This window comes from Panthera uncia, chromosome B1 (assembly GCF_023721935.1).
Source record: "Panthera uncia isolate 11264 chromosome B1, Puncia_PCG_1.0, whole genome shotgun sequence".
NCBI lineage: Eukaryota > Metazoa > Chordata > Mammalia > Carnivora > Felidae > Panthera > Panthera uncia.
This window is the reverse complement of record NC_064811.1, coordinates 86,308,505-86,322,418: the sequence shown is the minus strand read 5'-3', so window position 1 is coordinate 86,322,418 and position 13,914 is coordinate 86,308,505. Positions and strand designations below refer to the sequence as shown.

General features: G+C 40.1%; 1 protein-coding gene across 2 annotated transcripts in view; it reads right to left on the bottom strand.

The window, feature by feature from the left end:
- Positions 1-10,715, bottom strand: part of ARHGEF38 (Rho guanine nucleotide exchange factor 38) — a 129,373-nt gene extending 118,658 nt beyond the window's left edge. For both annotated transcript variants that reach the window (XM_049630955.1, XM_049630956.1), the window contains exon 1: positions 10,352-10,715. In XM_049630955.1, coding sequence (XP_049486912.1) covers positions 10,352-10,547 — 196 coding nt within the window. In that variant the 5' untranslated portion in view covers positions 10,548-10,715. The remainder of the gene's footprint in view (positions 1-10,351) is intronic.
- Between the last annotated feature and the right edge of the window lie 3,199 nt (positions 10,716-13,914).

Below are 13,914 nucleotides of genomic sequence, written 5' to 3'. Positions count from 1 at the left end.
CAGACAGGCCTTCTTCAGGAACCTCCCCATCATACCTCCTTCCCAGGATGGCCCCAAGCCAGTAACTTGAAGGGCGATGTAAGGGTCCTTCATCCCACTGGCAACAACTCTAAAGGATCATCTTATCTTTAGGACTTGCCTTTAGAGTTGGCTAAGGCTTCCGTTGAGACCAGATCACAGCACAACTGGTTCTCTCTCAGTTCTGTGCCTTTCCCTTCTCTTCCACAGGTGGTGGTCACAAGCACATAATAAGCTCCTGCACCCTAATCTCCATCTCAGAACCTACAACTCAGAAACCCAACCTGCAGGCACACCTCAGGCACATACCACATTGCTGCAATTATTGGTTCATTGCCTGTCACTCAGTGGACTGGGTTTGTTTCTAATGTATTTTTATATTCTCAGGATCTAGGCAGCATCTGGCACATATGAACACCTAGAAATGCTTGTGGAATAAATTCATTAAAACTGAGATCTCCTTTTTCTTTGGCCAAGAAATTATTTCTTTTCTTGTTTAATTAGATTTACTTATTTATATTCTCTCTCCCTTTATAGTAAAAGAATTTAGGGCAGTTTAAGCCAAAAGTTAACTGCAATTAAGTAATGGGGAAATAGGAATGACAGAATTATAAAGACAAGTATGTCAATGATACGGATCAATATACTTGTAATTAGTCATTTAATAACTTTTAGTCACTGAGCTGAGCATCTACTATATTATCAGGCACTGCTTGAGTGTTAAAATAAGACTAAATCTCTATCCCCAAGGAGAACTACATTCATACGGAAAAGAGAGGTGAAAATGGAACAGTGTAGTTTTAGAGAGCAGTAGGTAAGTAATACAAAGGCTGCAGAAGGGCCTGAACACCTGAAAATATGCTACTTTGGCATATTGATTATTTAAGCTAAAGGCAATTGAGAAATGCCTTTAGGCAAAGTGTAAATTTCTTGTGAGAAAGATGCCCTCCCAGCATCAGGATGAGAACATTCTTTTTTTTTTTTTTTTTTTTAAGATTTATTTTTAAGTAATCTCTATACCCAATGATCCGGAGTCACATACTCTTCTGACTGAGCCAGCCAGGTGCTCCAGAAAGAGAACATTCTAATTACCAGAGATGGGGAGCTGACATCAAGATGAGTCTGTAGAGACCTCACTAAACTAATCCTTATGTTCTATGAGCTCCCCCCACGTATTTCCTGTTTACTTTCCCACAATTTCACACCCCTGGTCCAAGTCCTTTTTCCCTTTGTCTTGTCACATCTCCACAACTTATCACTCTTTCTTAAAATGGTACATAACCATGGGCCTAGCTGCTCCTTTGGGATTTTCACTCCTTTCTGTGAAGCCCTCCATGCCATGTAAAAATATTAACATCAAATAAAATGTATATGATTTTTTCCTGTTGGTCTGTCTTTAGTCAGTTCAACTCACTGGTTCCAGCCACAGAAGCTAGGAGAAAAAAGGAAATATCTTTCCTTCCCTATACCTCTTGAGGTAGGATGGTCAGAGAAGGACTCTCCCAGGTGAGCAAAGGCCTCAATGAGGAGAATCCATCCCAGCTGAGATTTGAGGGAAGAAATGCTTAGGCAAGGAAAACAGCTACTCTAAAGGCCAAGCATTCAGTACAAATTGGACTCTAAGCCTCAGGAAGCTAAATGCAGTAAATTGCTTGTTTTTATCTGGGAAGGAGACATGTTTTAATTCTTAAGAAGAGCCAAAGCGTTTCCTTGAATAAAACTGGATGGCACTGAGAGAGGTAAACAATGTCTTCATCAACTAATTCACAACAAAGAAAGAAGCAGAAATCTGTGACAGCTTTTTGTAGTGACATGGGAGACCTATCATTAAGAAGCATTCTGGAAAGACAATTCTGTAAGGGGCTGCAATGACTCAAAGTTCTTAGAGCAGTTGCTTGATGACATGACCTTTAAGTTCTCCTCTTTGAGTCAGGACTGGATGTCAGACAGTCAAGATTGCATTCTCTATCGAGGGGCTCAGCACAGGTATCCTAGAGTGTTCATTTATTCTCCGATTCATTAATCAGCAAAGAAATTGTTCAGAACAACCTAGGACAAAGGCTTTTAATCACAACACTATCTTCCTGCTGCATTTAAGACTCCCAATTTAGGCTGACTTCATAGAATTCTATGGAAATATCACCTACCAGATGATGAGCTGCTTGTTCCCAGTATCTAATTCCACTCTTTTTCACTTGCACATGCACACTTGCACATGCACATGCACATCCACTTCTCCTACCCATCCCTACCCATCCCATCCCTGTGGCTGCAGACAAGGGTTCTTGGTGTTTTGGTTGTATATTAGTTTTGGAGATGCAAATAAATAAATGACGAGTGCCTAAAGTTAAAGAAATAATGTCAAGATAATCAAGGAAGTGGGAAATGGAGATCATCAAGCTATTACCACATGACAGGTTTGCTTAACCTAACTTTGTAATTCTGTTTCCTGACAATTAAACAAAAAGAGCATTTATTATACAGCAACACTCCTGCAGGGGAGTGTCACAATCATTCCCCAAAAAGGATATGTATTCCAAAGTGAAACATTTAGTAGCCTTCATCATTGTAGCAGAGGAATGTTACCCCATTACAAAACATGTACCACAACCCTCAAATTGCTTTGACTTCTCGTTACTAATAAACCACCCAGATGAATACCTACTATGTCAAGGAACTAGATGCATCCTATTTGCAAATATTTAAAGCATCTGAGTTCAAAGCCAAGCTCTACCACCTGAAAGAGTTTAGGACATGACATCTGAAAATATGTTGCATTGGTATATTAATGATTTTGAGCCAAAGGCACTTGATAAACAGCAGATGCAGGGAGAGGCTTTCTATGCATTCTATTTGCCTAAAGACAGATCCTCCAAAAGGAGCTCTACTGTCATAAATCTCCTCCTCAGGAGTTTCTTTTTCTTTTTCTTTTTCTTTTCAAGTTTATCTATTTATATTGAGGGGGGAGGGGCAGAGACAGAGGGAGAGAAAATCTGAATCAGGCTCTGCACTGTCAGCATGGAGCTCGATGTGGGGCTTGAACTCACGAACTGTGAGATCATGACCTAAACTGAAGTTGGACACTCAGCCAGCTGAGCCACCCAGGTGCCCCTCTAAGGAGTTTCATCAATTGGGGAACATTGACTCTTATCATAGGAGAGAAAACAAGACGTTGACACCACACCCAGGCAAACTGTCACAAACTGTTATGTCCCCATCTATTCTTCTCAAGACCCATTCATCTTTCATAAACGACTTACTCTCCCCTAAGTGGCCTACATTTCCTTTTCCCTTCCCTATTATGGTGCTATCTAAGCTCTCAAATCTCCCCATTGTGGGAACATGCATTTTTTTTCCTATGATGCTACCCAGCAGGTAATATTAAAAATTAGTACACTTGTATACCTTTTCTCCTGTTAATCTGCCTGTTGTCAGTTTATTTCATAGGTCCAGCTATTGAACCCAGGACAGTAAAGTCTTTCCTCCCCTACACACTTATTTTTTTCAACTATGAAACCAGAACTGAAAAGGTGTTGGGATTAAATAATAATGTGTGAAAGTCCCTGGGCCAGCGTGGTTGCTAGCAGATGACAGTCACTCAGTCTGTACCTTTCCTTCACTCACTTTTCACACCTAGTACAGAATAAGGGCCACATCCCAAACATAGCTTACAACCAAAAACCACTTATAAGCAGCCTCCCTTGAGTGTGCAAATAGAGGCCAACATATCACGTCTATACATTTAACGCTTGTGAGTCAAGCTGGCAAACTGTTAAATACAGTGTTAGGTCTTTCTATATTGATAAATATACCTTCATAATAACCTGAAAGGCCAACTTCAAATTTAGATTTTTCAGCTCCCTCAGAGGCAGGAGGCCTGGTCATGATCTCACAGTTCGTCAGTTCAAGCCCCGTGTCAGGCTCTGTGCTGACAGCTCAGAACCTGGAGCCTGCTTCACATTCTGTGTCTCCTTCTCTCTCTGCCCTGCCCCACTTGCACTCTCTCTCTCTCTCTCTCTCTCTCTCAAAAATAAAAATAAACATTAAAAAAATTTAAAAAGAAAGTTATATCTACAGTCCCATAAGTAGAACCCAGGAATACATTTTCTTATCACAATATGATTGTGGTAGAATAGCTCAAACTTTCTTGATTTCTGGAACTCACCCTTTGCTTAATTCAAATTACTTCCAAAAACCATAAAATACCTTTACTAAAAAAGAAGGAAAGTAAAATATCATGCTTCTTTTTGGTTTCTATGCACGTGATGAGACAGAAGTTACCTAGATTTACAGGTGCCTTGCCTTTTATAAAGATTTACCCTTCAAACTATGAAATACACCTTATTTATGTTGGTGTTACATTACTGATCCAAGTACTTCCCACTTCACTAATGGGTGTATGAAGGCAGGTAAAAAAGGACTTAATACTCAAAGAAAAGGAGGAACACAAAGGACTTGTCGCACTGAGATAGAAACGTGCACAGACAGCTGCACAATTGGTTTTATTCTACCCTTCACTAGGCCCAAAACAGAAATCACCAAATCTCCCAGGGTTAACTGCTCCTCATTCTCACTTACAGATTGTCTGTATTCTTTTTTTTTTTTAATGTCTATTTATTTATTTATTTTGAGAGAGAGAGAGAGAGAGAGAGAGAGAGAGAGAGCGCACGTGTGAGCAGGGAAGGGGTAGAAAGAGAGGGAGAGAGAGATTCCCAAGCAGGTTCCGTGCTCTGTGTGGAGCCTGATGTGGGGCTTAATCTCCTGACTGTGAGATCACAACCTGAGCTGAAATCAAGAATTGGTTGCTTAACCATATGAGCCACCCAGATGCCCCAGATTGGTCTGTATTTTTAAAAATCACTACAAATTAAATGCTCCCATAATCTTACCACATCTAACTTATTATTTGAGCCATTTGTCCTCACACGACAATATATGTTATTCTGTATATCATTCATGTAGTAGGTTGGTTTATCAGCATGGTAAGAACACCTTAGGCTTTTATAAAAACAACCAAGCAATCTTTTCTTAATGAGAATGATATGATAGTCTTTTCAAAAATAAGAAAGCACCATAGACCTGTAATGAATTGGAGATACAAATTTGACTTGTGTTATCAGCAACAGTGATGGCATTTTACTCATCCACTTTTACTTTTTCACCTGATACTTGATAAGCAAGAATACACAGTGGCCAAAAAATTAACCAGAGTCTTAGGGTGGCCATATGGGATAAAAGTAACTGATCCACTGTCTTAGTCAGTTGGGGCTGCTATAACAAAAATACCATAGACTGGGTGGCTTAAACAACAAATATTTATTTCTCATAGTTCTGGAGGCTGGGAAGCCCAAGTTCAAGGCAGATCCAGTGTCTGCTAAGGGACCCCTTCCTAGCCGATGGATGGCTATCTTCTCAAACCCTCACACGGCAGAGAGCAGAGAGCAGGAGCAAGGTCTTTCATGCCTCTTTTTATAAGGTACTAATCTCATTCAGCAGGGTTTTACCCTCATGACCTGATTACCTCCCTCAAACCCCACCTCCAAATAACATCACGCTGGCTTCAATATATGAATTTGGAGGGGACATAAACATTCATCCCATATCACCCACACCGAGAGGAAACATACAAAGTCAGTCATATCAATCATGTAGGGTTTTCAGTAAAAGCTGCTGAGTGTTAATCAATAAACTTTTCATAAAAAGTCTTAATCATTGCAGAGATATGTCTCGAGTATACATACACAACTATACATAATCATAGATTAGATAGATAATCCGCATGCATACAGGAACACTTGTACATAACCAAAGGAGGCACATTTCAAAGGTGGAGTTCACACATATAATCATACACAAAATCACTTCCCAAAGAAAAGAGTTTTAAGAAATCAGCCAGTGAGTTTCCCCAGCTTTGATCCCTCTCTGTGGTTCTCAGTAAAATGGCAATGAGGAACTGAGCTAGCTTGGAAGCTGAGGTGACATAGCTCTTGTGATGAATGCAAGAGGAGGAATGAGTGGACTTAGGGTCTGCTGTGCTCTGAAAGGTAGGGTCAGGAAAGAAGTAGGCTTCTACTAAGAATTATTTGTTATATAGGCAATTCTGTACATTTTCATCCCTAATATATTTCTTTCTACTGAAGCATCATCTTTATTAATGGCAACATGTACCCGCACATTCGAAGATACAAGGGTTATTAATTCAGGCTCTGATGCCTTTCCTTACACTGATTCCCTACCTAGACCACATCATTCAAGTCATTCATTCTATTTTAAAGTTACTAGGGCTTACAGTGTGCTGGGCATGATTCTAAGTGCAGAAGTGGAAGAGTTACCAAGACAGATAGGGTCTCCCTCATGGACTGGGGGATGAGACACAGGAGAGGAAATGAGAGTCAATAGTAGGCAAGAAACAAGGAAACAGACTACATAATTTCAGATGAGAAAGTTAAAACACTCTTCTCTCCCCATTCTGTTCTTTCTCCAGGTGCCCACCTTATCAGCTCTTAACAACAACATTTTCCAACAACCTCCCCTGCCCAAACCTGAATAGACAATTTCCTCCTTTTATGGACCCACCGATCCCACCTGTAGTCTGTCATGCTGCTTTATTGCATTTGTTTACCTGTCTTATCTTTCCCAATGAGACTTTAAGCCCCTTTGGAGTAAAGGTCATTTTTTTTTTTTTCTTAATGGTTTTGTAGTTGTAATCCCTGGCACGTGTTCTGTTTTGCTCACCACATAACATATTTAATACATGCCAATTAACTGAACAAATCTGTTGAAGGCATAAAGAAGCCATTAACAGTAGGCAAGCAAAAAACTATTGTAAAACCTGAGGCTTAATGACTATGTTGTTGTGATCACAACCTTCTACAAAAATTTTATGATACTCTCATTAGGACCATGTTCTACTGCTTAATCTAGTAGCTCTCACCCAGTGTACCATTTTTAAAAAAAAAAAATTTTTTTTTAATGTTTTATTTATTTTTGAGACAGAGAGAGACAGAGCATGAACGGGGGAGGGGCAGAGAGAGAGGGAGACACAGAATCGGAAGCAGGCTCCAGGCTCTGAGCCATCAGCCCAGAGCCCGACGCGGGGCTCGAACTCACGGATCGCGAGACCGTGACCTGAGCTGAAGTCGGACGCTCAACAGACTGAGCCACCCAGGCGCCCCTCAGTGTACCATTTTTAAAGAAACTACAATTTAGGATTCTCACTGCTAAAGTGATGTCAGCCAGAAATTGAACTGAACAGGTTAGACTATCTAGTATGAGTTAAGAGGTTAGCCCACGGGCACCAAAGAAAAGCCTTAGGTTTCCCAAAACCCAGAGAGGATGCTCAAAGAGACAAAGCAGTGAACGGTATTACTCAACTAGCATCACAGCTGCTGAAGGACTCTGGCTAAATAATCCGAGGCCTCTTTCCAGTATTGAAAAGCACACTGTGACCTCACAATGGCTTTGGGCCATCCATCCAAGGGCTCTAACCAGCTCAGATCTTTATTCAGTGCCTCCTAGGGAACCACCAGTTCCAAAGTAGGCAGAGGGAAAATCTCTTGACATTGCGATAATAAAAAAATTCTAAAGTTCATTTAGGATCCATCTGCATGATAATGGGTATAATGCAGATCAGAGTGTAAACCCAACAGAACTGTTTTGAATGTTAAGGAGAAAATGTTTTCTATTGTTGCCAAAGCAGTTACAGAAGAATCACACTAAAAGCTCTAATAGGTATTACATAGCAGACTTGGATTTTATTAAAAGTTACATCTAAAAAATGTTGCTTATCAGGGGCCAGCCTATTTTTACAGCTCTGATGTTCTCCTCTACATTCCCTGATGATTTTTCTCCTACACAGACGATTCTAGGAACATGGGTTAACTTCTGGATCTTTTCTTCTACCTTCAAAAACAGGACCCGGGGCGCCTAGGTGGCTCAGTCGGTTAAGCTTCCAACTTCAGCTCAGATCATGAACTCGCGGTCTGTGAGTTCGAGCCCTACATTGGGCTCTGTGCTGACAGCTCAGAGCCTGGAGCCTGCTTCAAATTCTGTGTCTCCCTCTCTCTCTGCCTCTCCCCTGCTCACACTCTGCCTCTCTGTGTCTCTCAAAAATAAATAAATGTTGAAAAAAAAAAAGAAAACAGGATCCATCAGGGCACAGGGAAGTCACAAATCGAATGGAGGGGTGCCTGGGTGGCTCAGTCAGTTAAGCATCCAACTTTGGCTCAGGTCATGATATCACGATTTGTGGGTTTGGGTCCCACATTGGGCTCTGTGCTGACAGCTCAGAGCCTGGAGCCTGCTTCAGATTCTGTGTCTCCCTCTCTCTCTCTGCTTCTCCCCCGCTTGCACTCTGTCTCTCTCTCTCAAGAATAAGTAAATGTTAAAAAAAAAAAAAAACAAAAACAAAAACAAAAAACAAGTCTTCAACTCAAGAAGACTAAAAAAAACAAACAAACAAACAAAAAAAAAAACAACACCAATCCAATGGAGTGCATAAGAAGCCTGAGGTCTTCTGCAAAGTAACCAGCAAACACTTGCTGTCTTCTGTGGTCGCAGAAGTTTTTTGGTATTTTTGTTTTTTTTAACTAAGTTTAGGAAGTGAAGAGCAAAAAATATTTTCCATTTTTATTTTGCTAATGGAAAATCTGGACCAAAAAGATGCTGAATTAGTGAATCTCAGGCAGAATAAATATGTTATAAGAGATAAAGCCGTAGGCTTTTACTGAATTTGTATATGTGGTCTCTTCATCAGAGGACAGAAAAGAGTTGAAATAGATTAGTAGATTTGTAAATTTGATTAATAAAGGGAAAGTCCTACCCTATCATTATTATTCCAATTATTCCTAAAATAAAAAATAACACCATTTACTGAGCACCTACCATGTGTCAGCCAATATGCCAGGCGTTTTATGTTATTACCTGATTTCATTCTTTCAGCAATACTGTGGTAAGTCTCACTGTCCCACTTTCACAGATAGGGAAACTGAGGCTCAGAAATTTCAAGTAATTTGCTCAAAGTCTTATAGTTAGAAAGTTGGAAGAGCCAAGACCGCAAGACAAATGTATCTGACTTTAAAATTTGCACTTTCCAAAGTATCCATTGCTTTGAGTAAAGTGTCATTGCTTTTGAAAGTTTCAAAGATCAAATAATACCCTTCTTTTGTTTTTAGAAAGGCCCTTTAAGGGTAAGACTTGACTCTGCATTTTAATCCTGAATTATCAGGATTTTTTTTTTTTAAAGCATTAACTTGTAGCAGGCAGCTGTAAAGATTTCATTTAAATTAATTTAGTTTAATTAATTTGTGTAACTAAGCCTGAGTACTTTTTTTTTTTTCCAGAAAGAGACCTACTAATACAAGGGTATTCTCTTGGTCTTTCTAGCCGCATCATAATTTTTCAGTCCAGAATGACAGCTTGTGGTAGGATTATACAAGCTCGAACTCACAGTGTGCTCAAAGCAGGAGAGCCAGGGTCTGGGGATCACATAACAGGTACTGCAGTGGATACTTAAAACATGGCACAATATCAACATCAAAATGAAGTTTACTAGAACAGGTGACCTTCAAGAGAAAGAGAGGAAAAAGACAGGGTAGATGGAAAGGGATAGACATTCAGGGACTTAAACAGGATGTTTTATAATAACTGTGCCAAATTATCTTATAACTATCACAAAATAAACTGAAGTTATTTCCTCAAAAGTCATTCAATCTAAGCATGCTAAACATCTCTTACCATATTTGGATGCTATTCGATTCACTCTCAAGGAATGAACACCTATGTGATTTTCAGCCAATCCTATTATACCAACCCAGTGACTAACATTCCTCGTTTTTCACAGACATGATTGCAGTTTCATGCCCCTATTTAAGATAACCACAATCCCAGTTCAGTACAATTACTTAGATAGATCTCATGGTATGACATCCCACACCGGTCTATTGAGAGAAACTATCTTTTGTTGGTTTCTAAATCATTTGCTTTCTAGTGCTTCCCACTTTTTAAATTGGCTGGAAGAGGGAGAAGGAAGGGAGAAAGACAGCAGGAAAAAATACTACTCTCACCAGAAGAAAAAAAAATACATTAAGAATAATTCAGAATTGGCTCGTTAACGATTAAAGCACATAAAAAATTTTTCCTATAATTTATGAATGACATTTACTTTCATTTTCTTATTGGTTTTTTTGTTTCCTTATTTTCCTTATTTCCTTCCTCACAGAGAAGGTAATATTCGCTTTCCCCTTTGCCTTAAGTGATTTCCTTGCGAATGGAAGAGTAGGAGAAACCAGCTGGGAGTGCAGTAGTCTAGGTCAATTGATTTGTTGGTGGTTACCTTGTAGTTTCTGGTTGTATTCGGTCCTGTCAGACTGACTCCTCCTCAAAGTACCAGAGTGGTCCCCAGAAATACTGCTGTCAACCACTGTGTCTGTCTTCCTTCTCTCCAGCATATAGAGCCTGGGCCTCAGGAAGGTCAGGTTCTTTTTCTTGGTGCCCATGTTTTCTTTCCCAGTGGCTTCTTTGGGATCCATCTGAGGCCAAGACAAGCTTTTGAGACTTGTAGGCAATGGCTGTTTGCTAAATTGCCTCAGGGCCGGGGTTGAAGGCACCAGAGTAAAGAGTTGAACAGCCCCCTTCTTACTAAAAGGCTTCACTAAAAGCTGTGAAGGTTACCTGGCTGTGACTGCCACCTCTCCAGAGTCCCAGAGCCCCACCCCTATGAGGTCATTGGTTTTTATGCCTAGAATCCTACAGGGGAAGCTGCCACCTGTTACCAGAGAGACCTGCAGCACTGAGCTAGGCAAAGCAGGGACTGTGCTGTCACATGCTACCGGAGCAAACAAAAATCCCATTGTGTGTGGCGAGGCTGGGGGTTGGTTGGGGGAAACGGGAGAACAGGGTGGGGTAGGGCAGAAGGGAAGCACATACACGAGAGTAACCTGCAGCTTGTGGGTTTAATGTGTGCCTGTGGGTGTGTACAGGTGCACTGGGAGATTGCGCCGTGGTCTGCTGCCTGGAGGCAGACGTGGGCTTGCGTGTGACTTTTAGCTAGAGTCACCCACATGTGACCCACAGAGTTAGTGTGGTGCTATTAGGATTTTTTTAAACCTTTATTGTTTCTTTTTGTTAATGTTTATTTCTGAGAGAGAGACAGAGAGAGAGAGAGAGAGACAGAGAGAGAGAGAGAGAGAGAGAGAGAGAGTGCAGGGGAGGAGCAGAGAGAGAAGGGGACACAGAATCCAAAGCAGACTCCAGGCTTCAAGCTGTCAGCACAGAGCCTGATGCGGGGCTCAAACCCATGAACCACAAGATCATGACCTGAGCCAAAGTGGAACTCCTTTAACTGACTGAGCCACCCAGTTTCCCCGGGGCTATTAGAATTTACATGTGCATCACAACAGTGGGGACAGAATCACTTTTAGGGATTACCGTGTGCACTCAAAAGTCATACTTCCGCCTTTACAAATATTCACAAACTGTTTACTAAGAATATATTTGCCAAACCCTGATCCACATTCTTGAGGAAAGGAGCATTCTCATTTGAGAGGCATCTGGCAGCAGGCACAAGATGAGGAGGAAATGTCCATAGAAGCCTGGAGACTTTTGAGGTCTCTCTTCCACACATTGCCCTGCATTAAATTAACCCTTTCATGGTCCCAACCCTGTTCTTGGTTCTGGTGCTTAGGAAAAGAAGCACCGTGTCGGGGTGTAATTTCTGTGAGATCTTTTACCGGTCCTTTCACAGATGGAGTGCGGGAAACTCACCCAGGGAACAGAAGGGAAGGAAAAATGTTTGAAACTGAGAAGAGACATGAAGAATGTGGAAAGGACAGGGGCAGTGATTGGGAGGGAGTAAGGCAAATACTGATGTGCCTTTCATTAATTTTTTTGAAGTTGTTTTTCCTTGGAGTTACTGAGATTTCTCAAGGGGGAAATTCACGGAAGCCCTGGAGATGTACTGAATGTTCTGTATGCCCTCGTTAACGAAAAGAGGAAAGCAAATTCTCTTTTATCGTAAAGGTATTGCCAAAATCCAGCTTTGTGCTACCCATTCTGAATCATGGCTAAGTCTTGTTAGACAAGGTTAATAAATGAGGAAAAAAAGATAAATACCATTTTCCACTAAAGATGTGTGGGTTGAATATAGTTTGCATAATTACCTTAAAAGATAAATGACAAATCTTCACCCACTGTAGAGACATCTATATATAGCTTGGCATATTGAATGGTTTTTGTTTAATATAATTGATAATCTTTTTTATAACAAGCCCTCCCAAGCATATATAATAAATGCTTTAAAAGGCACACTCACAAACATGTAAAATGAGCTTGATTTCTGTTAACAATGTCTCAATTATATTCTAATCTATATATATATTTTATATATATAATATAATTATATATATATTCTAATATATAATTCATATATATGTATACATATATATATATGATATGTTTGCATATGTGTACCTGGTAACTAACAGAGATATACTACTTAGGTATAGTGCTACTGAAAACTTGTGCCATTAAAACTACAGGACTTATGAGAAATATGGTGTTAAGGATACAGCACTCAAGAACTTTGTCAGTGATCCATAAAAAACAGATAGAAAATTGAAAAAAAATGGTAACAGAGTTTAAATGTGATAAACGGTTAAGAAACACATTAATGGTACAATAGGGACACTTGTGTGGCTCAATCAGTTGTGTATCCGATTATTGATTTCAGCTCAGGTCATGATCCCAGGGTCATGGGATTGAGCCCTGCATGGGCTCCACGCTGAGTACAGAGCCTGCTTAGGATTCTCCCCCCCACCTCCCCTTCCCCTCTTGTGCTCTCTCTCTTAAAAAAAAAAGTGTAATAAATATGGTACTTTATGCTGAAAAAGAACTGAAGGAAACTTGTGGAAGAGGGCTTTTAGAAGGGTCACAGTTTATGGATCATGAAAGAAGAGGTATGTGAAATCAGATCGAAATGTATACCAGTAGATGTGGATGAGCATGGCTCATAGGCCAGGCAGTGAAGTGAAATCACTGGTAATTTTGTGGGGTGCACATGTATGAATTTTGTGTATTCCTTTGTGGTTCGGGACACCTGGATACAGTTTTCTGCATTCACCTAATGTTTCAAGTGGATGAAATCACACTTAAGCAAATATGAAGTTGTGTTATGCTCAGTTTCCTAAAATATCCATCTTGTTGGAACAAATTTGTGTTTTTACAACAAGCGTTACAGCAGAACTGACTCTGCTAGCTTTATTGTATTTTTAAATTTTATCAGTTGCAAAGATACATAATATAACTACTATGGATTCAGTAGTAAATATATCTTTTGTTTATTTTTTATTTTTATTTTTTATTTTTTTAAATATGAAATTTCTTGTCAAATTGGTTTCCATACAACATCCAGTGCTCATCCCAGCAGGTACCTTCCTCAATGCCCATCACCCACTTTCCCCTCCCTCCCACCCTCCTCCCCCGTCAACCCTCAGTTTATTCTCAGAGTCTCTTATGGTTTGCCTCCTTCCCTCTCTGTAACTTTTTTTTTCCCCTTCCCCTCCCCCATGGTCTTCTGTTAAGTTTCTCAGGATCCACATAAGAGTGAAAACATGTGGTATCTGTCTTTCTCTGTATGACTTATTTCACTTAGCATAACACTCTCCAGTTCCATCCATGTTGCTACAAAAGTCCAGATTTCATTCTTTCTCATTGCCAAGTAGTATTCCATTGTATATATAAACCAAAACTTCTTTATTCATTCATCAATTGATGGACATTTGGGCTCTTTCCATAATTTGGCTATTGTTGAAAGTGCTGCTATAAACATTGGGGTACAAGTGTCCCTATGCATCAGCACTCCTGTATCCCTTGGGTAAATTCCTAGCCGTGCTACTGCTG